This window comes from Lissotriton helveticus, chromosome 2_1, assembly GCF_964261635.1.
Source record: "Lissotriton helveticus chromosome 2_1, aLisHel1.1, whole genome shotgun sequence".
NCBI lineage: Eukaryota > Metazoa > Chordata > Amphibia > Caudata > Salamandridae > Lissotriton > Lissotriton helveticus.
Window position 1 is genome coordinate 768,014,092 of NC_136059.1, and position 24,679 is coordinate 768,038,770.

The 24,679-nt window shown below is 46.3% G+C and overlaps 1 protein-coding gene across 3 annotated transcripts in view; it reads left to right on the forward strand.

Moving 5' to 3' along the window:
• The window catches only part of FER (FER tyrosine kinase), a 1,039,778-nt gene that overhangs the window by 214,101 nt on the left and 800,998 nt on the right, over window positions 1-24,679 (forward strand). For all 3 annotated transcript variants that reach the window (XM_078675464.1, XM_078675465.1, XM_078675466.1), the window contains exon 4: window positions 15,649-15,748. In XM_078675464.1, the coding sequence (XP_078531590.1) occupies window positions 15,649-15,748 (100 nt within the window). The remainder of the gene's footprint in view (window positions 1-15,648; window positions 15,749-24,679) is intronic.

Below are 24,679 nucleotides of genomic sequence, written 5' to 3' on the forward strand. Positions count from 1 at the left end.
AATACTGGACTGGTGGTGATGATGTGCTTCAATATCTGAAATGGTTCTATCATCTGTTTTGTGGGGTGCAGGAGGACCTGTGGTTTCACCTCTTTCTGGAGGGTGTTGGTTAGTGGAGAGGTCACCTCTGAAACCTGGGTATAAATCGTAGATAATAGCCGATTAAGCCCAAGAAGGCTCTCATGTATCATTTGGTTGTGGGAAAGGGGGTGTCGGTGATGGCTCTAACTTTTTCCTCCTGTGGGGATATGAGACCATGACCGAGTACATACCCCAGATACTTCACTTTTTGAAAAGCTACTCGTGATTTCTTTGTGTTGATGTGCAACCCCGCTGTTTGGAGCGCTTGCAAAAGAGTACGTAGATGTTGTACATGGCTTTTCCAGTCTGGACTAAAGACCACTATGTCGTCCAGGTATGCTGACGAAAAGGAGTGGTGGTCTTGTAGTACTGTGTCCCTGAGTCGTTGGAAGGTTGCCGGGGCTCTGTGCAATCCGAATGGGAGCACTGTAAATTCAAAGAGGCCATCGGGAGTCGAAAAAGCAGTTTTCTTCCGATCTACCTCCAACAAAGTTACTTGCCAATATCCTTTCGTTAAATCTAACGTAGTGATGTAACTGGCTTCTCCCAATTTTTCGATTAGCTCATCTATTCGAGGGATTAGATAGGCATCGAAGGATGATATCTCGTTCAGTGCACAGAAGTCCATACAAAAAAGGATGCTCCCATCTGGCTTTGGCATCATCACAATGGGAGATAACCATTCACTCCGTTAGGGCCTTATCACTCCTAGATTTAACATGTAGTATGGCTTTTCTCCCGGTGCCGGGTATTCTGTACGGTCGTTGTTTGACAACCTTTCCTGGTAGGGTGTCTGTCTATCCTGTGTTCGGCCTGGTGTGTTTTCCCAGGGAGGTCGGAAAACATCGAAGAAAAAGGTTTCAAGGCCTCGGTTAACTCCTCTTTTCTTTCGGTGTGAGATCATAATTGACGACTAGTTGCTTCATTGTACTGGCACCCCTTGCCAGAGTGGGTAACGTGAAGGTGGCAGCCTTAGGTGGGGGTCCTATCCACTTCTATAGTAAGTATATGTGGAATACCTGGGTACGGTTTGGTGACATCTGTAATTTATACGTGGTTTTCCCTATCGTAGAGACGACTTTGTAAGGTCCTTTCCACTCTGTTTTGATCTTATGGGTGGAGCTGGATGGCCGCACCAAGGCCCAATCATTTACTTTTAGAGTCCTCCATTTCTTCCCACGGTTATAATAGTGTGTTAGACCTGACATCATTGCGTGACTCTCCCTTCCATTTTGACAGATTGCCTCCACTGCTTTGATATGTTTTTGCTGGATTTATGCTTTGGGCACTGTGCCACTGCTAATCAGTGCCACAGTGCAAGTGCTCCCCATGTTAAATTGATATACTAATTTGATTCCATGATTGGGTTATTTGATTTATCGGTCAGCCTCCAGTACAGTGCACCATGTGTGCCCAGGGCTTGTAAATCAAATGCTGCTGTTGGGCTTGCAGCACTGGTTGTGCCACCCACAGAAGCAGCTTGTAAAGTGTGTCATAGGCCTGCCATTGCAAGGCCTACGTGCAGTCTAGCACTGCCATGTCAACTTGGCCAAGTGCACCTACTTGCCAGTCCCTAAACCTTCCCTTTGCTTCATATTAGACACCCCTATGGTAGGCCCAAGGGCAGGGTTCATTGTAAGTATAAGGTAGGACATGCCCTGATGTGTGTAGCATGTTCTAATAGTGAATTACAGCCATTTTTGTTTTTCACTATTGAAGGCTACCTGCTCTCATAGCCCAGAATGGGCAGTTAAGATTGTTACACTTTTACAATCCTAACTGACTCAGGGAACATGGTAGAAATTCGAATTTAGTATGCCTGAACTCAGAATAAAGAAGTACATCTTTTAGTAAAGTTTATTTTAATATTCTGTGTTTGCAAATACCACTTTTAGAAAGCAGGTATTTGCTTGCCTAACCATTTGAGCCTGCCTCTGCTGGGTTGTGTATTCCTTGTCTGGGTTTGTGTGTGACAGGGCTAGGGGATTCCAGGAGACAGGCTGGGGCAGCCCGGTGGTGAAAAGGGAGATCTGCATCTAGATGGGAGGGAGGAGTTGCACCTGGGACCTGAATAGGGCTGGGCCTTCCCTCTACAATGCTGGCTCCACCCCCTGTGGCTTGTCTGATGTTTCTGCCCTGCACTGTGAAAGGAGAGGAGGAATCATGTCAACAGAGCTCCAGAGCTGTATCTTTCCTCTGTGCTGGCTCCACCTCCTGTGGGGCGGCTGATGTCTCTGCCCTGCACAGTGAAAGGAAGAAGAGTCATGTCAACAAAGTGCTCCGGAACTGGTTTGAACTAGGCAGAGGCCTCTCTGCCTTCAGAGAAGAAATGACTTTGGGGTATACATATTTGGACCCTGATTTCAAGAAATTAGATCACTTCTGGAACAAGAAACCTTTCTGCCAAGAACCAAGGAAGCTGCAGGAGTTTGGACTGCCCCTCTGCCAGTGTGCTGTTTGCTGGGTTGGCCTGCAGTGGTTGCTTCATTGCCAAGGGAAAGGAGAAGGAACTTTGTAAGGACTTTCATCTACAGAATATTCTCCAAGTGCTTGAACTGTGCAGGGACAAACAACTTCACCTCCAGCTCCCTTCTGAATTTCCTTGCTGGGAATTCTGACTCCAGACAATTGCGTGCCCCTGGGAGCTGGAAGCGCGACGCATCGATAAGAAGCGTGTCGCCACCGCAGCTGAAATCATCGCAACGCCAGAGAAGAGAGCCTTCGCCGCATCTCCTTGGAACCGTGTGTTCATCGAAGCTGCCTGCTGTCGCATCACCGGAGAAGCGTGACACCATCGAGAGAGTCGCCATCGCATAACCGGAGAGGCGTGTCACAGGGCGTGTCGCTGCTCCAAAGTACAGAGTCGTCGCAAGGCTGCTAGGGCGTCATCGCATCGCCGCATCATGGGCGCCATCTTCTCGCATCGCAACCGGATCGTCGCATCGCATCAACGCGCCATCTTGCGCATCGCAACGGGCACGCAGGCCGAGAATCTACGCATCACCTCTGCACCGGTAAGGCTCACGCCGAGTCCCCTACTCTGCGCAAGCATTGAGGAAGGACGCATCTCCCCTTTTTCCGAGCCTTTTGTTCACTTTGCGTTACGCATCCAGGTACTTTGTTGAGAACTTTGTCGCATTTACCAACAACTTGAACTAAGTGACTTTAATCATCTTTTAAGTAATCATAAGTGTAGTATTGTGGATTTTTGTCGTTTGTGGTCTAGTGTTAAGTCTATATAAAGAATACTTATTTTTATAAAACCTGTGTTGTGTCCATCTGTAGTGTTATCACTGTATCACTGTGTATATTCACAAATGCTTAACACACTGCCTCTGAGATAAGCCTGTCTGCTTGTGCCAAGCTATCAAGGGGGTGAGCAGGGGTTATTAAGGAGTTTAATACCCTTATCCTTACTTTGAAGTAAGGGTCCCTATTTGGACAAAGGTGAATACCATTGCCAACTAGAGACCCCCAGATCTAACATAGTGTGTCTGTTTTTCTTGCTTCTTTGCAAGGCTTGAATAAGCCAGATCGGGTAGTTTCCCGATCTTTGCTTTCAACCCCTGGGTCTCCAGCAATTCCTCCTTGTCCCAGGCTTCTTTTATCATCTCCAGGAGACTTCTTGGCTGTCTACCATACAGCATTTCAAAGGCTGAGCAACCTAGGCTGCTTTGTACTTGGCTTCTTATCACATATAAGGCCAAAGGTAGTAGTTGGTCCCATTCCTTGCCGTTGACCTCTAGCATCTTCTTTAGTGTTGTCTTCAACGTCCCGTTATATCGTTCCACTAGTCTGTCCGTTTGGGGGTGGTATATGGAAGTTTTGATGTGAAGCAAGTCAAAGATTTGGCATACCTCTTTCATTAACCGGGATACGAAGGGAGTACCCTGGTCCGTCAAGTATTTGGTGTACGAAGTGGGTATGCCTCGGGAAATCGGGTGGCATAATGCACTATTACAAGCGCATACCCTTTTCCTTTGTGGGGCAAGAGACCTATCAGATCCATTCCTACTCGCTCGAACGGAGTGTTTATCACTGGTAGGGGTTGTAGGGGTACTGCTGGGGGCCTATGTGTATTCCTTTTTTGACAGATAGGGGGGAACAACAGGCTTACCTGAAGTACTTGCCATCGGGCATTGCCGTGAGGGGGACGGCGGGAGAAGCGAAAAGCGGAGGCACACGCCGGGAGGTGAGGGAGGCGTCCCGAGAGACCGGACCACACTCCCCAGCATTCCCTCTGCTACAAGCGCGCCCGTGACGCGCAGTGAGCGCCGGAGGCGCCGGATAAAGGCTGACCCCCCGGGAGCCCAGTGGGGGAACAACAGGCTTACCTGAAGTACTTGCCATCGGGCATTGCCGTGAGGGGGACGGCGGGAGAAGCGAAAAGCGGAGGCACACGCCGGGAGGTGAGGGAGGCGTCCCGAGAGACCGGACCACACTCCCCAGCATTCCCTCTGCCACAAGCGCGCCCGTGACGCGCAGTGAGCGCCGGAGGCGCCGGATAAAGGCTGACCCCCCGGGAGCCCAGTGGGGGAACAACAGGCTTACCTGAAGTACTTGCCATCGGGCATTGCCGTGAGGGGGACGGCGGGAGAAGCGAAAAGCGGAGGCACACGCCGGGAGGTGAGGGAGGCGTCCCGAGAGACCGGACCACACTCCCCAGCATTCCCTCTGCCACAAGCGCGCCCGTGAGGCGCAGTGAGCGCCGGAGGCGCCGGATAAAGGCTGAACCCCCCTATCGCCCCGCGAGTCGCGCGCGGGAGAAGCCCGGGACAAGGGCGGGGCAGTCTGTGGCCGTCAGGGGCCAGAAGAGGCCGGGCAGGGCCACCCCCCTTGGCACGAGCTGTGAGTACCATTGAAGGATAATCCGTGGAAAAGCCACATGTTTCCCCTTGCATTTTAACTTACAGTCTACTGGATACTGTCAAAGCAATACCAGAAATGTCTGTCCAAAGTACATTGCCGGATAATTATTTACTTAAAGTGGTGTCAAAAATCAACTGCGACAGGAGGAAGTCATTAGGGAAAAGTACTATTGCAGACCCTCCATTGACTCTGCCCGTCGATGTAAATAATCATGTAAACTCTGACAATATTGCTAATGATAAGGACGCTCCTGTAGAACTTGATAATAGCATCATCAGTATAAACGTCGAAGCGACTAAGGCCTCAGATAAGTCAATAATGGGGGAAGATGACCAAGGTGATAATGTTGGGGGGACACCTCAGCAATTTGGGAGGGCTTCCAAATTTATGCGAGCCTGTAGAAAACCAATAACCAAGCGAGGTAGTCATATCTCTAGAAGAAAAAAAGGTACGACCCAACCGGAACATACCGATGATTTAGTTACCCCAAACCAAGATAAATATGCTTTCTTAAGGCCAGACCTAATTGACTCATTAACGAGTACTATTCTCAGCAAACTTAGTATGGTGGTAGAGCCATTGCTTATTAAGATAGGAGATCTCCAGGAGGAAGTAGCTAGGTTAAGGGGCTTGGTGGGTAATCATGCAGACAACATGGAAAAATCCCTAGCTGACATTAAAAAGTCAATCTGTTCCGTTACGGTTCCCAGTAGGGATAAGGAGCAGCCTCAAGTCTCTACTAGTGCCCCCCCCCCCTAATACTAGGAAACACACCTCTAATGAACAACCAAATCCACAGAAACCACTACCCACATTAACTCAGGAGGTGGGAAGAACTTCAAACCAATTAAATAATGGGGGTACAAGTACCTTGCCGGGTATTAAACCATCAGTCCCCATGCAAGCCCCCACTCAAGTATCAGCACCAATGGTGCTAGTTCCAACTGATACGATAGGAGGATCTAATGGGGTGCCCATTAGGACTTGTAGACGCCCTGTTGATCTACCACCCGACTGTGTACCGTATGTGGTGGTTTTAACTAATGTCCCCATTCTTGCTCAGCCCCCAAGTGAATATGAGACACCTGATTCTCTGAGAAATAAAACCATTTCCTGGCTTAACCGTCATTGTGGCTACCCAGTTGGCTATTCTGACCAAATTGTCTCCATCAGAAGAGTTAACTGGATAGGTAACACCAAAAAAATTGGCAGAGGGGATTGTGTGATAATAAATTTTAAACATCCACAACATGTGGCAACAGTCTTGCTTAGAGCGGCCGCAATTACACAGTCTGAGACTGAAGTAATTGCAAGACCACTGGGCTACTTCTATAATCACCTTGGTGGGCAACTACCATTAAACGGTAAAGAGAGGGCTCCGAGTAACTCTGCCTATCCACCTATGATGAATAGACCAATGATGCCTAACTTCTTTTTTGGCCCACAAAATGGTTCATTCAACCCTCCGCTGCATATGGGGAATTCTATGTCTGGGGGGAATGTTCCCTTAATTTACACCCCCAACCCATTTGTACCATTTGGTAACACCCCTTTGTTTGACAACGGAATGGTTTATCAGGTCCCTACTCAGAATAGGTTTCAGTCCCTGAGTCACCTAGACCAGAATGATTGACATGAGATTGAACCTCCCGGGGATCTAAGGTTTAGTACTCCAATTGAAGGAGACGTTTTGTTAATTGAAGAAACGGGCACTGTATGTTTGAACTGTACTTTGACTAGGGGAGATATCCCAACCCTCACACCTAACATAGAGCTTTTTAATATAGAGAATAACATGCCCTTATCTAGTGTTGAATCGCTAAATGCTAGCAAAGAAAAGATTACCTGTTACATTGCTAGCTGGAACATTGCAGGAATTACGGCCAAGGAGGATGCCTTAGGCTGGAATGATTTTGTGTATCTGTTTGACATCCTGTGTTTCCAGGAAACCTGGAGTAAAAATTTTAAAGGCATTGAGGGATATGTGTCCTATGAACTCTCAGCATCACCCTCAATTCACGGTAGAGCTAAGGGCGGCCTGTTGGTGTTAATTTCTGTCAAATTACCTGTTCTTGTGAAAAAATTTGTTAATGTGGGGGCGCATTCGCAAATTTTATGGCTTACACTAGAATCTGGCAGAAACATTTTACTGATAACTTTCTATAACAATGTTTTTGACAACACTAGACATATAGCAATTAATGAATTAGATACAGCAGTGAACAATTTCGTGATGAATTTTAATAGTGTTTTTGAATATATTTTTGTGGGGGATTTTAATGTACCTGTGTGCCCATTATCTACCCAGAAGGTTTGTGGTGTGTATAACCGACAGGGGGAAGCTGAAGTCCATTTTCCCCATCACACCTATGGGGAAACTTTGAATAATTTTATGACTCATTATGACCTGGAGGTCATGGACAATGCTAAAAATGACATGGGTGGAAATATACCAACTTTTAAAGGAAGGGGCGCTAATACCGTCATTGATTTTATTTGCATGTCATCAACTATTGCCCCGCTATGTCCGATGCCCAAGGTGATAGACATTATGTTGAGTGACCATAACTGTTTGTGCACAGAATTAACCTTCTGGGCCAATAATCATGATTGTGAACAAGGTAGTATCAACAATATTGAACCCCATAGACAGAATGGTTATAGACTGAGGTGGAAAGGAGAAAAAGCTGCAGTAATATCAGATTACATTATTTGTAGTTGTCTGATGGATATTACGGCTATTTTAGAAGAGGAAGACACCTCGTCCGACAGTATTGATCACTTTAACAGTATTAATTCCATCATCAACAAAAAATTCACCAAAGAGGCTGGGTCTAATGTAAGGGGCCCAAGGGGTTGGTTTGACCATGCCTGTTCAAATGCCCGGAAGGAACTTAAAGAGGCCCTTGCAGCTAAACCAAGGGACAAAGCTTTGGTGGTCCAACTTAGACAGGGATTTAATACGACCCTCAAACGTAGAAAAGCTGAATTACAGCAAGAAGCCTGGGATAATCTCGCCCAAGCAGCGGACACGAATAATTGTATCTTTTTCTGGTCCACGGTGAATAGCCCATTCTTAAAAGATGACAAGGTCCCAGAACTCACTTCTAACGTGAGCATGGATTCGTGGATCCAGCATTATTCTAATATCTTTGACTCTAGTAATCTATCAGATATCAATGGCGATAGATGGCCTATCCTAGCCTTGGATATTACCATCAGTGAGACTATGGCTAGTATAAGAGCCAGTAAAGGAGGTAAGGCCCAGGGGCCAGATGGCGTCCCCATAGACGTGTACAAGACTGCACCAGATATTTGGGGCCCTCTGCTTACCAAAATTTTTAATGCAGCTATTTGCTACAACATACCGTCCACTTGGGAAGAGTCAATAATCATCCCTATTTTCAAGAAAGGAGATCGGGGGGATGCCAAAAATTATAGACCCATATCCTTATTGGATTCTACAATTAAAATTATGAGTAGGGTTCTCCTTGTAAGACTTGAAGAGTGGGCTGAAACAAACGAGATATTAAGTAACTGTCAGTTTGGCTTTAGGAAAGGACGTGGTACCATAGAACAGTGTCTGAACTTAGAGCTATTAGTGGGAAAATATACCCAGGCGAAAAAAGGGTCGCTTTACCTCTGTTTTGCTGACCTTAGTAGTGCCTTTGATTTGGTAGACCACGCTATATTATGGGCCAAATTACTGGAAATGGGCGCTCCTGAAGGAATTATTTATTTCTTAGCCCGACTGTATGAAAAACTTCGCGCCAGTGTCCGCTATGGACCCAACGGGGAATGTACTACTAAGTTTGGGATAGGAAGGGGTATCAGACAGGGGTGCGTCTTAGCACCCCTGCTCTTTACACTCTTTATTAATGAGGTTGAATCTGCCCTGCAGGCAGTCGCTGCAGACGCCCCTAGAGTTAATAACTTTAACATACCTGTATTACTCTATGCGGACGACGCAGTGCTACTGTCTAGGACTCCCTTGGGTCTCCAACGTTTAATGAATTGTTTTGTATCCTTTATTAAGAACAGGAAATTGGTCATTAATAAGGCTAAGACTTATGTAATGGAATGTTATTCTGGAAAAGTCAAAAAAAGATGTAAAACCCACTACGTTATCGATGGGGAATCAGTGAAAAAGGTCGATAACTTTTGTTATTTGGGAATAACCTTTTCTAATAATGGGAGCTGGGACACTGAACATAAGGTGCTCAGAACTAAGATGATAAGAGTGCCAATGGGGTCTTTCTGTTTGCCAAGAAACTGGGGAATAGACGCATTAAAGACATGTTAAATATCTACCAAGCAAAATGTCTTTCTGCTGCCCTCTACGGGGCAGGAGTTTGGGGTGTGTCATATGCAAAGAGCCTGCAGGTAGAGGAGAACCTCTTCCTGAAAAGGCTCTTATGTCTACCCAAGTCTACTTCCAATTCCTTGGTTCACAATGAAACAGGGATCCAAGCATGAAGCGATTTGATCATGCTAAGGCCCATACTACTGTGGCGCTCTATCTGGCTCAGTGATGGTACTTCATTGAATAGAGCAATAATTAAGGACTGTCTTTTACTGGACCAACATCTGAAGATCCCATGGATTAAATATATCATCGATTGGGTACAAAAATTATTCGGGATCAATGTATTAACGGACCCTCATAGTCTCTCGGAAATCCCCAAATCTGATATGAAAACAACCTTTCTAAATTGTTGTAATGAAAAGCATTTCTTAGAGGATTCCAAGCTGATTACTTGTGAATTATACAAAAGCTTGAATGAATTCACTGGTTTTAGCCCATATTTATCACAGGTGACAAGAACCTCGCACCAGTTTGTACTAACCAGAATGAGGATGGGTATAGTGCATTATCTGGTTGCGTATCCTAACACCAAAATGCGCCCTGTTGGCCCCTGTAAATGTGACAGTAGAACTGAACAATGTACCAAGCACTTTTTGTTAACATGTGATTTGTACACTGAGCTAAGGAAATACTACTTGAAGCCATTATTCATTAGATTTGGAGTGAGAAATATATCGGAGGCTATGAAATTGATTTTCAACTTGAACCATCCGGACATTTGCTTTTTTACTGCATCCTTTTTGCTTAAAGCGATTAGCGCCAGGAAAAGTATGTGTTTTTAAAATACATGTATACTTTTAAATATTTATTCCATCCCCCTCTGGATGTTTTTATGTTTGTAATTGTTAATTCTTTATTTTTATATTTTACGTTTTTTTTCTCTATGAAATTGTATGAAATGTCTGTATTATTTGTGCTTTTATGGACATGTTTTTTAAATGATCCGAATAAAGCTTTATGATGATGATGATGACAGATAGCGTACCTTTATTTTTTTGTAAACCCCCGGTCAATAAAAATGCCTCTACACATTCTGTGTGCTCTTCTCTGCTCCTGTGTGTCCAGCCTTGAAGTGGGAATGGGAGAAGGGAATGATCTGGTCCCTAAAGGACAAGGGAACTAACAGCTGCTAGGGTTCAGTGGGTGAGGCCTGTCTATATAGTAATTCATCCTTGATGACGAATCGTGGATATGTAGGAGCGATGCTATCTGGGGTGCTATGGACCTGTTCCCATGCGTTGTATAGGGTAGCATCATTGGCCTGCGCAAATCTGAAGCTACGGTCAAGGAGCCATTGTTCAGGGGTTGTTAAAGCTGAAGCGGCAAGTGTAGGATCATTAGCCTTGTTGTATGTCCCTTCCCTCTGTGTTTTTGTTTTATACATGTCTGAAAAGGTTAAGAAAGTCGGGGTTGTCTGTCCCTATAATCAGATCTTCTGGAAGACTATCAAGGACCCCAACTTTTATGTCATTTCTAAGCCCAGCAGAGTGGATGAGCGTTATAACTGCCAAGGGGGTAGGGCTTTACGTCAACATGTACACACATTGGATGTGTACGGTGGACTTAGGTAACACTTTCTCTCGGCTAACCCAGATTCCCTAGATGACGGACTGCTTACAGCCTGAGTCCAGAAGGGCTCTGCTAGTCTTGCCATTCACCTGTACACTTACATGAAATGCGGTCCCCATCTCAGCGATGTATAAGATTGACTTGGGAATGTAACACACTTCCATGGGTTCTTCTGTTGGTTTCCTCCGAGGGCATACACGAGCTATATGCCCCCATTCCCCGCACTCAAAGCACTGGGGTCCTTTTACATTGGGCAGTTCATACTTAGTTTGTCGTGGTTTTGTCAGTTCTGGGATCTTGGGTTTTCTATCCACCCGGATGTATTGATGGCGTGATTTTTCTCCCTCCCATCCAGCCACCTTCGGTTGGGCCCGCAAAAAGGTGGTCGCCATTTCAATGGCTTGTTGGGGTGTTAAGTGAGTGTGATAGCCAGAAACCGGTCCTAGGATGCTTGATTCCGGTCCAGGGAAGACATGGCTTGGCAGTTCGGGCTGGACTGCTCCCATGAGGCACACGGTCAAGGCTGATTTGCTTTTGGCCATGTCTGAACTGGTCTGGTGTGGTGAGCAAAAAAACGATGGATTTAAGCCCAGATCTGTACTGGGGTGAATGTATGACATTGCTCTGCATTCTGTCCATCAACTGTTGTTTTTTAGGTCTCGGCTAAGCGTGCGGAAGCGCGTTCTCGCCGAGAACCTTTTGTTGCCGTGTCTGCTTTCCAGGAGACAATCCTGGCAGCGCGCATCACCTTGGAGGCGATTTGAAACTGGCACGCGCCGCGCTCGCCGTGGCTGTCTCCTGGGAAGCGCAAACATACACAGGCACACCTCCCCCTGCACGCATGCGCACACACACACGAGCGCACATACACGCACGCACACAGAGACACTCCCCCCGCCGTCGCACACAGAGACACACACAGGACATTCCCCCTCACCCCCCGCCGTCGCACACAGAGACACACACACACAGGAGCGCACATACACGCACACATACAGAGACACCCCCGCCGTCGCACACATACATACACACACACACACACACACACACACACGCACACACGAGCGCCCCCCAAGGCCCACTTACCGCCAAACCGGTGTTCTGTTGCCTCCGCGGGGCTCTCCCTCAGGCATGGGAGCCCCGCGTCACCACTGCTCCTCGGACCAGGAACTCCGTGGGCACAGGCTTCGCGCACAAGACGGAAGTCCCGCCCCCACGCTAGGTTTCGTTTTCGAGTGCGCGCGCACATATTGCAGTCATTGGCCATTTTAAGAAGGGCTCGCTCTCCTGTTCAGCAGCTCTGTCGCTCTGCTTTCGTATGTTATCACGGTAAAGTAAAGTAATGTTCAGCACAGATTATATGTATATGTCAGGGGACCTCCACACTGATTGTCGGATCGCAACACACAGGAATTTAAGTTAAATATTATGCCTCTGCCTTTGTAAGCATTTTATTTGGAAAGCAAATCCTGAAATACTGAATGCAGAAAGTGACATTTTATTCAGAATCCAAGTGTAGGATGTCCCTCTGAGATTAGAGACATGATTTCCAATGACAGGAGTTCCTGATTTAATCTTAAAGGTGGCATTGCTTTGATTAACATTGTTTTAAAGGATGGCTTTAATGCATGTTTGGTTTGTTTTCAAAACTTTTGAATGGTGTGCCCGTGCCTGAGGTGCATCATCAGAGCTGTGTGAATAATAACAGCTGTGAGCCCGTGCGTGAGGTGCATCATCAGAGCTGTGTGAATAATAGCAGCTGTGAACCCGTGCCGGAGGTGCATCATCAGAGCTGTGTGAATAATAACAGCTATAAACACGTGCCTGAGGTGCATCATCAGAGCTGTGTGAATAATAACAGCTATAAACACGTGCCTGAGGTGCATCATCAGAGCTGTGTGAATAATAACTGCGTTAGCCCCGTGCATGAGGTGCATCATCAGAGCTGTGTGAATAATAACAGCTGTGAGCCCGTGCGTGAGGTGCATTATCAGAGCTGTGTGAATAACAGCTGTGAGCCCCGTGCATGAGGTGCATCATCAGTGCTGTGTGAATAATAACTGTAAGCCCCGTGCCTGAGGTGCATCATCTGAGCTGTGTGAATAATAACAGCTGTGTGCCCGTGCCTGAGGTGCATCATCAGAGCTGTGTGAATAATAACTGCGTCAGCCCCGTGCGTGAGGTGCATCATCAGAGCTGTGTGAATAATAACAGCTGTGAGCCCGTGCGTGAGGTGCATCATCAGAGCTGTGTAAATAAAAACTGCGTCAGCCCCGTGAGTGAGGTGCATCATCAGAGCTGTGTGAATAATAACAGCTGTGAACCCGTGCCGGAGGTGCATCATCAGAGCTGTGTGAATAACAGCTGTGAACCCGTGCCTGAGGTGCATCATCAGAGCTGTGTAAATAAAAACTGCGTCAGCCCCGTGCGTGAGGTGCATCATCAGAGCTGTGTGAATAATAACTGCGTCAGCCCCGTGCGTGAGGTGCATCATCCACATTGCTCAGGTCATCCAAATTCCTGCACTCTGTACCACACTGCTTTCAAGAACAGCATACTCTTGCACACACTCTGACTGCTCACCAATTCAAAGTTTGCTAAAAAAGTTATGCAACGCATTGTCATACACAATGCCAATAACTCAAACTTTAATGCTGCGAGACCTATTGCATTGTAAATGCTTGTTCACTTTTTCTTAAGGCATCCCTGTTCAATAGTACTTGGATATTGTTAGACGAACTAACTCAACCTGAGCCATTTTAGTGTATACCATGAATGTATCTGTTTTAGTGGCACATTTTCGGAGTCTCTCTGTACCCAGATTCTTACAGTTGGTGCTGAGGAAAATTGGTGTACATATAAATCCAAAGTTTGCTCTACCTTGTATATTACATAAACCTCAATCTGTCACGGCAGGAGATTCATTATATCCCTGGTTTCATGAACACTGACCCTACCTTTATTCAATTTAGGGAAGAGCTGAATATCTTTTTGAGAACAATAAATCACTAAATTGTCAATGGTCCACCTTTCCTCTCTCGATACAGAACCCCCTGGTTAGATTGACTCTCGGGTTACATGAGGCCTTCAACCCAGTTCGGCAGTCTGCTGCCTTTAGCTAAGTTCGTCCTGTACATACACCACATATGATAACCTATACTTGAATTATGTGCATAGAAGACAGAGATTAACAGAAAACACGTAATCTGACTTGTTGCTAGTGTTCGGAAATGACAGCAAGGCTAATTTTACCATTCTATAAAGCATCAAACATGAATTTAAAAAGCAATGGTTTTTAAAGTTCATAAAAAGAATGCCCATTAGCAACCGATGTTTGAATGCTTTACGTACCCTTTGAGTGGTCTCCAGCAATTTTAAGTGTATTTTCCTTTCAAGCAGTGTTCTTTCTGAAAGGCATTCCTTTAGTTTTGTGGTATGATAGCTTGTGTTGAGTGCAACGTTTGTTGGGGTCACTGAAGTAGTAAAAACACATAGTATGACTGAAACTTGCCTACCGTAACACCTGCAAAACTATGGCACTAAATTTGCAATGATACACACAAAAATAGGGCACTGTTTTTACTCCTGATGATGCCACGTCACTATTGACTTGATGCTTATCTTGAGGTAAAATGCAGCAGAAACCAAAATCCCCCTATCTGGTTTTACCTCATGATCTAGAGTGGAGCCCTAAATATTCCTCATGCGAAGTAAACTTTATCTATCCTTTACTTACTTTCCTACTCGCTCCCTTTCTGTTTCCATATCACATTTCTTCCTCTTCCGGCCCATATCAGATCCTTCTTTCTGTACTTCTACCTGTACCACGTTCCTCCCACTCTGCTCTTCCAACTTTTCTGTGGCATCTACTCATCTGAACTTCTCTTCTCGATTGTTTTTATTTGAAGTAAGTAAATCAATGTTATTTTATTAAAGCATTCCATAACATTGGCACGATGTAATGGGCCAAGTCAAAGAAGCACATAGGCATTTGCCTTCCTACAGTTGATTTTGGGTTTAATTAGAATTTGGGAGTATTTGGAGAGTTTATGAAGAGTTCTTCTCCTAGATTAGTAAAAATATTTCAAAATATTGTTGTGGCCACAGGCTTTTGGATACAGCTTGAACCCCTGAATTGTTTACTTGCATTTGTCCGGAAGCCAAAGAATAGGAAACTCCCATACAAGCTCCTACAACTAAGGATGGTGCTCGCTAGGCGAAGGGTAGCTATAACCCGGATGGGGCAGAGGCACCCAGAAGTGCCCACCTGGCTTTAAGATGTCCAAGAGTGGTCCCTGGCGAAAGAAACACACATGCAGCTCTCCCAAAGGGACGAGAAGCTGCAAGAAGACCTAATGATTTGGCAGGAGTTATGTTCCTCTGGGTTGGCAGAGAGGGAGTCCTCCTCGCAGGATACAACTGATTGCGAGGAGAGTGGGTTGGATGTTGAGAGTGGGCCGCCCATTGCCACGGAATGAAAGGACTGACCTCAGTTATATGCACAATGGGAAGCGGGGCAATACCCCATGCTCACTCCTCACTGTAATATGATTTTGAATACTTATGTGCCCCATGGTATCTTCCCCCTGGATGTGACCATCTGTTCTACGTGCCATTGACAATATCAAAAATATGCTATGTTGATGCCGATTTGTTTCTGTATTTGTATAATGCCAATTGAAAAAAATAAAGTTACACAAAAAGGTTAAAAAAAAAAAAACTATATATTCTTTTTCTAATACAGTTGTCTTTTTTATTGATAGGTAACAAAGACTGAACTGGACAAGATTAAAGGGAGTTATAGACAATTGACAAAAGAAGTTAACTCTGCGAAGGAGAAATTTAAGGAAGCTTTGTCTAAAGGTATATTTTTGTGCGCAGTTTGCAATCCTTCAGTTTGCTTTGTCTTTCAAATCAAATATATAAAAATGTACAAATGTCCATTCTAAGTCCATTATAACTTAAGATTTAATTGAGTAAGCTCTGTATTATCACGGAGAGGATACATTGGATAACCTAAAGTTTCCATGGTAAAAAATAATTCTGTTTTATTGGTAACTTTCCGTTGGCCTCTAAAGTAGGAGGTAGGAATGACCGGCGAATTGCTATGCCGGTAACTAGACCGAGCAAATCTTCCTCCGCCTGCCAGCTCATGGGGCACTGAGAAAATTACCGAAAAAGACCATTGGTCACTTTTTTTGGCACTGATTATTGATGCCTTGCTTCACCTGGGCCAGCTCATGCCCCGAAGCACAAATATTCAGCTTATTTTTGCTGGCATATTTGTAGGACAGTAGGCTTACTTCTATAGAACTGAGCTATTTATAGTAGGGATCACGATTCGGTCCTGATGAGTAGGCAGTAGGGGACTGCCTATGAAACATGTCGACTTGGTAGTCAGTAATTGCTCTACCTTATCCCCTTTTTAATACTCCCAGCCAGAGAAACCAATAAAGTGTATTTTTTCTACTAGCCAGGGAATTTTTAATTTTTGTATTTTTTTCTGTATTCACTAGTTAGATCCCTACACTCCAATTATCACCACTGCACCCACACATAGCTCTGTCACATTTATAGTGCTCCCGCGTAGTCCGTCTGGTCGTAGCACGCCCCGCCCCGTTATAGGGACGGGAAGACCCCTATGATGAAGCATGACACTAACGGATTTTTTTAGTGTGTGAGGGGTATTTTATACAAGCACATGTGCTCTCGTCTTTCCACCGTTAAGAGAGAGCCTATCACTTCACTATAAACAAACAAAAAATTCTTAAAAATATCTTGCACCTCTACACATTGATAGAATCTTTATGTTTACATGAACCGTTCAGGAGGGTGATTCTATCTCAACCTCTACGCTTCCCCTTTTGGTTTTTTGTGGTTGTAAAGTCAACCTTATAGAAAGCTATCCTAGTGGTAGCATGGACCAGCAGTCAATAGGCTAAGACTTCAGAGAGCATGTGAAGCCAGTTGTTTTACCAATTATAATCCCTTGAATACCAAATGAAAGGACACCACACAAGGTATATGTAAAATATATATGTATTCATTCTAAACACAACCCCTCTGCACTCTTTATGCGGTCAGAGGTAAAAGTACATCACAAGTTACTCAATTAGAATACAATAAGTTGCACATATACAGTTATGCCCTAGGGGCCTCACAAACTATATACTAAGAAAGTGGTATAAGAATCACGTGAGAGTTAGAAAGCAGGCCTAGGGCCTGTATAATCGCTGGGGCTACACTAAACAACCAAAGGTTAGGAAGTAGGAGGCCCACGGGAGACGCGTGCAGTGTCTAAACACAGTCGCGAGTTACTATTGACTTATAATGGGAAACAAAGGAGTTACAAAGTTACTGTTTAAGGACACTTCCGGATGGACTAGGATGGAACCCTTTTAAACTAGGACACTTCGAGAGTCAAGACCCACAGGAGCACCGGAGTACTCGTGTTACCTCACCCAGGGAAGCCGGGTGCATAGGTGTCTTTTCGTGTCGGGTTTCGTAGTCGTTTTCTATGGAGATCTGCAAAGAAGTGCTGCAGGCGACAGAGGAAAAGTGTCCGGGTGGATCCAAGGGTGGAACGGTGATGTGAAGAACCTGAAAGTAGAGGTGACAGAGTCTGGGTCACTAGCCAGTGACCAGGAAGGAACCAGGCGATGTTGCGTGCTTGAAGGTGAAGAAGGTGAGTTTGTCTCTTTAGCCACGAGGTCCAGGAGGCGTCGGTGCTGACCAGGCACTGGATTTGAGCTGTCCCACGAAGGATCTAGTTGACTGCAGTGTCGGTATCCGGATTGGACCCAACAAGCCTTGCAACCGCAACCCACGCAGGATGTCGAGATTGGCTCTGTTGCAGACCAGCAAGGTCTGTGGCGCTTCTCCTTTTCAGGGACCTGGAGCAAACCTGGAGCAACCAGGGTCACAAGTTAGATTCAAGATGGCGTCTTCAGGGGGCTTACTAGCCAACGGGCAAGGAACCAGGAAGACTCGTCGAGCACAAATGTAAAGGCGGGACCAACGGGACACTCGCGGAGTGTGGGGGACTGAGCTTCGGTTTAAATGATGCTCTGGGCTTGGGCTTCTCGTACCCCAATGCACAACCTACTGAGACTTCAGAAAAGGAGTGCAGGTAGCAAAATGCAGGATGTCCAAGATGTCTGGTCCCACATCTCTCGTGTCTGCCACGGGTCTCAGCTTTGCTGTGGATGTGGGTCGGGGTCAGAAGTCTGGAAGTCCAGTTCATGAGTCGCAGAGTCTTCGGGTTCCGGCGGGAGCCTTGAAACTGCAGACCGGCAAAGTTGTTGATGGTGCCTGTTTGAACAGGGTGGTCACTCCTTCACCACAAGGTAGATATCTTCCGTCTTCTAGTCAGAATAGAATGTCGAAGGGTCAAGAGTTCTGTATCAAAGTTTCTTTCCAGGATAATCTGAAGTCATGGGGACACAGCTTATACTAAGGATGGGGGCAGGATTACCTGCCTAGGTCCCTCCTATGGGTGGACCTGAGAAGGGGGTGGTTACACCCCTTTCCCTTTGTCCAGTTTCGCGCCACAGCTGGGGCTGGAGTGCCCCAGCACCTGGTTTGAACTGGACTATGCAGTGTCTAGATGCATTCACTGAATGCAGCCCTCCCTGCCCCAATACACAAAACCCCTGTCTGGGAAAGTGCTGGCACCTCCATGGACAGGAAACCTATTGTCCAGGCCGCCCTTGCTGGAGTTTCCCCCAGCAACAGGAGGTCAGACACGTGTCTGTGGCAGCAGCATCCATTTTGTGATGCTGAGACTCTGTTTAACTTTAACCGGGTAAAGCAGTAACATACATGTCTTTTCCCCCTAGAAGGGTGGAATGCTACCCCCGCCGCAAGAATTGGCGGGGGGTAGTATTCCAAAGTGTTTGACACCTTACACAACATGTTTTGATGAAGCCAAACCAAAGTTAGCATTAACCGCGAGGATTATAATGCACTTTAGAGTATATGGTATGGTTATATCATAGAACAGCTATAAGGAGATGGTTCTGAAAGCTGCAGAGGGGCTCAGCACATACCAGAGCACCCTCTCACATAAAACCAAGCACTCTGCCTCCAGGATTGTCGAGGCCTACCATAGTAGTGACTTATAGGTGCATATGTGTCTATATATAAGGTAGATATAGGTATACTATATCTAAGTAAGGGGTGATTGCACCACCTTACCCAGGCTGTGTGAACTATACAGGGGCTCACAAGGGTGACCCAGTAACCAATCTGGTATGTACCTAAAGTACATGGTATCAATTTAGAGAGAGAATAGCTGGGCTGTGGGTCTGATTAGCAGTCCCACAGCCACACTAAAGTCGAAAATCCAGAGAATCACAGCAAAAAGTGGGGGTGACCATAGGAAGCAGACCCTACTCTCCTACAACCATCACAATCTTTGTGCCAATAACAGTTCTCCCTGGTGCTTGCATATGTGTAGCTTATTGTCATAGGTCTAATTCTTTAATTGTCATCCCGTCCGTTATAGTTTTGTCAACTGAGCAAAGGGTGGGGTATGGGGCGTTATGGTAGCCCATATGATGAGGGTTTGACATGCTGGTGAGGAAAGAAGGAAAGGGAGACCATTATTTTTTGGTAGTTGCTATATATTTTTTTTTATTATCGCTTAAGCAAAACAATTAGGACAGTGTTAGCAAAAATTCCCGTTACATCATATAGTCTTAGATTATCGGACACATTGCAGGCATATTCATTTCGAAGGTCTATGAACATAACAAAAAGCAGCATATTTCAACATTTCAAAGCCCCATCCCCTCATGTCGGCCGTCTAGGAACTGTCTGGGTCCCCACCCTCTCCATCAGTACGAGGCGGCTCACAAATGTAACCTCGAAATTTGTTCCAAGCCCCCCAGATTCCATCCCATTTTCTCAGGCAACCACGGTGAATAAAGACCGCCTTTTCTGCCACCATCGTCTCATCCATAACTCTACACCATTTATTAAGGGTCGGAGAAACTGCAGAGCCCCAAAACATAGCAATGGTGCGCTTTGCCACCATCATGCCCAACATTACCCAGGCTTGCTGTCGGTGGTTCAAGTCATTGGGCTCCCAAACATTCAGCAAACAGCGACGTGGCTCCGGCAATAAGGATATGTCTATCGCTTGGGAAATCGTGCGCATTACTGCGGCCCAGTATGTCGTCATGTACCTACAGTCCCAAATGGTGTGAAAGAACGTTCCCTTATTCCCTTGTGGCTTTACCTATTTTGTGTAGGTTTGTTCTCGTATAATATGTACGGTGAAGTACCTTGAGTTGGACCAGCTTTAATCTGGAGGGGATAGCAGTTTCGCGCGGTGAGGAGAGGGCCTCCTGCCATTCGGAGTCATCAAAGGAACCCACCTCCTCCGACCAGGTCTGTTTCAATTTGGACATCACGTCCGGTAGGTTATTAATAAGTTTCCTATAAGTAAAGGAAGTGGCTTTGTCCGGCATGTGCTCTGTCAGGAGTCTATCTTCAAGCGGGGTCAAGTCCTGCAAGGCAGTGCCCGGCGGTATTGTTGATTGTAACGCATGCTTAACCTGTAGGTATCGGAACATCTCCGTCTGGGACATCTCGTACTGCGTTTGCAGGTGGGCAAAGTCCACCACCGCACCTTTCTTCCAAAGATCACCCACCACCGATATGCCAATGGTGTCCCAAGCCTGGAACCCCTTACTGGTACGGAGGAAGCCCAATTGATAGGAATCCCACAAAGGTGTCATTTGGGTGACGGTGCCCAGACACTTAAGCCGTCTATTGGCCTTGAACCATAACTGTACAGAGTGATGTGTCGGGCCTATCAGATCCGTGAGGGGGCGGCGGGAGTACAGCGTACGAAGTACACCTCTACTGTCCAGAGAGTGTCTGTCGGCGAGATATGACGGCTCAGCCTGTGGGGCGTGCAGCCAGAAATTAATCTGTTTAAGATGTGCCGCCCAGTAGTAGAGTTCAGTGTTTGGGAGCGCTATCCCCCCATCATACCAGCCTCTAGTTAACTTATCCTGGGTGATTCGAGGTGGTCTTGCGCCCATAACAGGTGGGACACCGTCGCAGCTATCGCTTTAAAATAAGCCGTAGGGACCAAGAACGGGGAATTTTCAAGCACGTAAAGGAAACGCGGGAGCGCCATCATTTTGTACAGCGCCGCCTTGCCTAGGAGCGTGAGGGGGAGAGTCTGCCACACCTTAGCGTCACGTTTAAACCTCTACAGTAGGGGGTGGAGGTTCAGACTGTAGAATTTGTCAGGGTCTTGATGTAATAAGGATACCTAAATATTTGAATGAGGTCGCTGCAGTCCTCAGGGGGCAACTCGGGGGCAGGACGGGAGGGGGGCCGGCGAGGACATATAGAACGGACTTATTCCAGTTGATCTTATAACCAGACGCTCTGCCAAACAGCTCACACACGTTTAACAATACAAGAATAGACATTCTAGGGATGGGGAGGTATAACATTATATCATCCGCGTATAGGGATATACGATCCTCCCAAACATCGGACCAGCGGATCCCCTTGATAGAGGGCTCCCACCTGACCCAAATCGCGAGGGGTTCTAATAGCAGAGCAAACAGCAGTGGGGACAGCGGACACCCCTGCCTTGTGCCACGGTCAAGAGGGAAGTCCCGTGAGATGTTTCCATTGGCAGCGACATGCGCCAGATGCTTAGTATATAGCAAACTAATCCAGGCGCAGAATTTGGGGCCAAATCCCATGTGTTGGGAGCACTGCAAATAAATAAGGCCATTATACTGTATCGAACGCCATAGTTGCGTCCAGCGAAAGGATGACAGCAGGTTCCTCAAGAAGTGGCGCCCGTGTCATGACTGCGTGGAGCCGTCGGAGATTAAGGGGCGTGCTCCGGTGCGGCATAAATCCAGATTGGTCCGAACTGACCAGTGATGCGAGATGCGGAGTCAGACGTAACGCTAGTAGCTTGGCTAGGATTTTAGGTTCTGCGTTGATGAGAGAGATCGGGCGGTAGGAGGCACAGTCCGTCACCGGTCTGCCCGGCTTGTGAATCGCGACAATCGTGGCCAAGCGCTGGTCTCTCGGCAGTTCCCCTCTGTCGAGGCTATCAGCCAACATACTCAAGAAAAAGGGGGCCGTCGTTTGCACCGTTCTTTTGTGAAGTTCAACTGGGAGCCCGTTTGGATCCAGTGCCTTACCAGACGCTAGGGCGTAGGTAGCGGCCTGCACCTCCTCAGTAGTGATATCCGCCTCCAATAGAAGCGCCGCCTCCGGGGAGAGCTTAGGTATCGTGAGGTCTTTAATGTAGTCATATGCCTCCGCAATCGTATAGGACGCCTGTGGGGCGTAGATTCGTTCATAGTGGTCAGCCAAAATATTAACTATCCCATCAGGGTCAGATACCAAGGAGCCCTCAGGGGATTTCAGTTGAGCTATAACTTTGTTTGCCCGTTCCTTTTTATCTAGTCAGGCTAGCATCTTCCCCGCCTTATCACCCAGCTCATATATCCTATGCCGAGTAGCCTGGATCCGAGCATGTGCCATTTCCCTCTGGAGGGTGAGGACTTCATTCTGCCTAAGACGAACCGTGCGGGCACCCCCAGGAGACTGGTGGGCCTCCTGGTCCGCAACGGCTAAGGATAATTCCGCCTCTAGGCCGTCCAAGGTCGCACGCTGCTCCCTCTTGTGCCCCGTGATGGAGGCCATTGCCTGACCCCGGAGGACCACTTTATATGCCTCCCAGAGCGTGCACACGGAGTCCACCGAGCATTGATTTTCCTGAAAGAAGTGTTTAGTAGTTCGCGTCAGTGCCGTCATGATAGGCGCCACCAGAAGGAAGCCGGCGTGTAACGGAAACATGCGTCTCCTGCCAGCCCGTGAAGGGTATATTTCAATAATATTGGGGAGTGATCAGATATACCCCTCGGATGTATAAGGACCTCCTCCAAACCACCAAGGGTGTCCGCGGAGACAAAAAAATAATCAATGCGTATGAGGCAGGTGTGTACTGCAGAGAAAAAAGTGAAGCGTGTCTCAGCTGGGTGTTTGAATCTTCAACTATCTGTAAGACCCAGGGTGTCCGTCAGACCTTGGTAGTTGCTATTTTGTGAGTCATCCAACTGTGCCACCAAACTTTTTCATGCTGGATAGGGTAACGCTTTGCTTTACATACCTCTCAGGTGGAACAATGGTGGATTCCCCGACTCCCTTCTCATATCGGTGGATGGAGAGGGCCTTAGCTTTCCACCTCCCTGCTATATCCTTTTTGGCTATAAGATACCACATGCTGATGAAAGTGTGATTGCTTCTGACACCTCCAATTTCCTACACTATTCTCCAGAGTGTCAATTTGGGTTTATTACCGATATGTTTTCCTACCATGTCTACAGGTAGTGTTACATTTATTTCCAATATTGTTGAATGATTTGACATTCCAAGTTTACATGTACCTGAGTACTCTGTTTGTTTTGACATAATGTGCAGGGTGGATAAACTCGGACACCCATCTTCCATAACTCATCTGAGGTGTAATGTGTTCTGTAAAGGAAGCTATGTTGGATAGGAAGGAGGTGGGACTGAGATCGCTAATGTATCAGGGCCACCTTGGCCTCTTTCCATTCTTCATCTTGCACCTTAGTCTCCCTTCCAGCTAGAACGGAGGAGCATTGATCAATAGGGTTTGCTAAATCTGGAATATTCCAACCCTGCCCAATGGGTACTTGTTCATCTTCGCTTCTAGGTTTTGAACTCTAAGAGTTCTGCCAGTTGTTCCAGAGTGGTTCCTGCATATACCTGAAGAAATTGGAACAGTAAGTTGTACGTTAAGAATTAGTTTCAAAGGACTTCAAACTATTTCATATAACTTCGCTCCCAGACATCCCCCAGTTTGGTGATTGATTTCAGTATTATTCCAGCTCTTGAATTCCAGTAATTTGGTCATGGAGGAAAGTTGCTTAGCTGTCTTTGCCAACTAATGTTTTAGTGCTTTTTGTCATGCACCCATTGTAGGACTCAGTGACTGACTCAGAGAGAGTGTGCTAAGTTTGTTTCCATTTCTGTATTGTTTTTAAAGGGAGCATTTTCCTTTTCCAAATCTGGCAAAAACACATAATTTTTTTTGTTTTATATAGCACAAACGCGACCAGTTGTGATACAGAAGGACAAATTAATTTTGTTTCAGGCACGGGGAGATTAAGTGATTTGCCCAGAATCACAGGATGTTTAGTGTCCCCGGCTAAACTCGAACCCAGTTCCTCATCGTCGAAGTTGACAGTACGAGCCGTTAGGCCACATCCTCTTCCTGTTGCCTGTCACACTTGGCATTTGGGGTTGCTGCGCTGAGCATGATGAACTACTGTACTCCGCATAACGGGCTGCTTTGTTGCTCGTGTAGAACTTCCCTGACTGTATAGGTGCACTGGGGTATGCTGCTTCTCTAAACCGGACATAAGGAAGAAACAGTAAAGAGCTTCCCAAACAGTCAAGCAACTTCACCCTTTCAACACAGCACGCTTTAAAAATCCTCTGCAATGAGTTGACTGAGCACAGGTTTCAGCCACTAAAGTGATTTAAAGTCTGTATGGTAACCCTATACACATGGTTTTATGTATGATATTAACAAAAGGCAGAATAAACTACGATACATATGTCCTACGATTTATGACATATTTTATACATTTTCACCCAGGCCTTTAGATACTTTTTTTTATCACCCATCCCTGGTAATGGGTTCCGATAGATAGGGTAACCTCCAGACTATTAGCCTAACATAGCAGAACTTTGCCCAACATACACGATTGTCTTGAT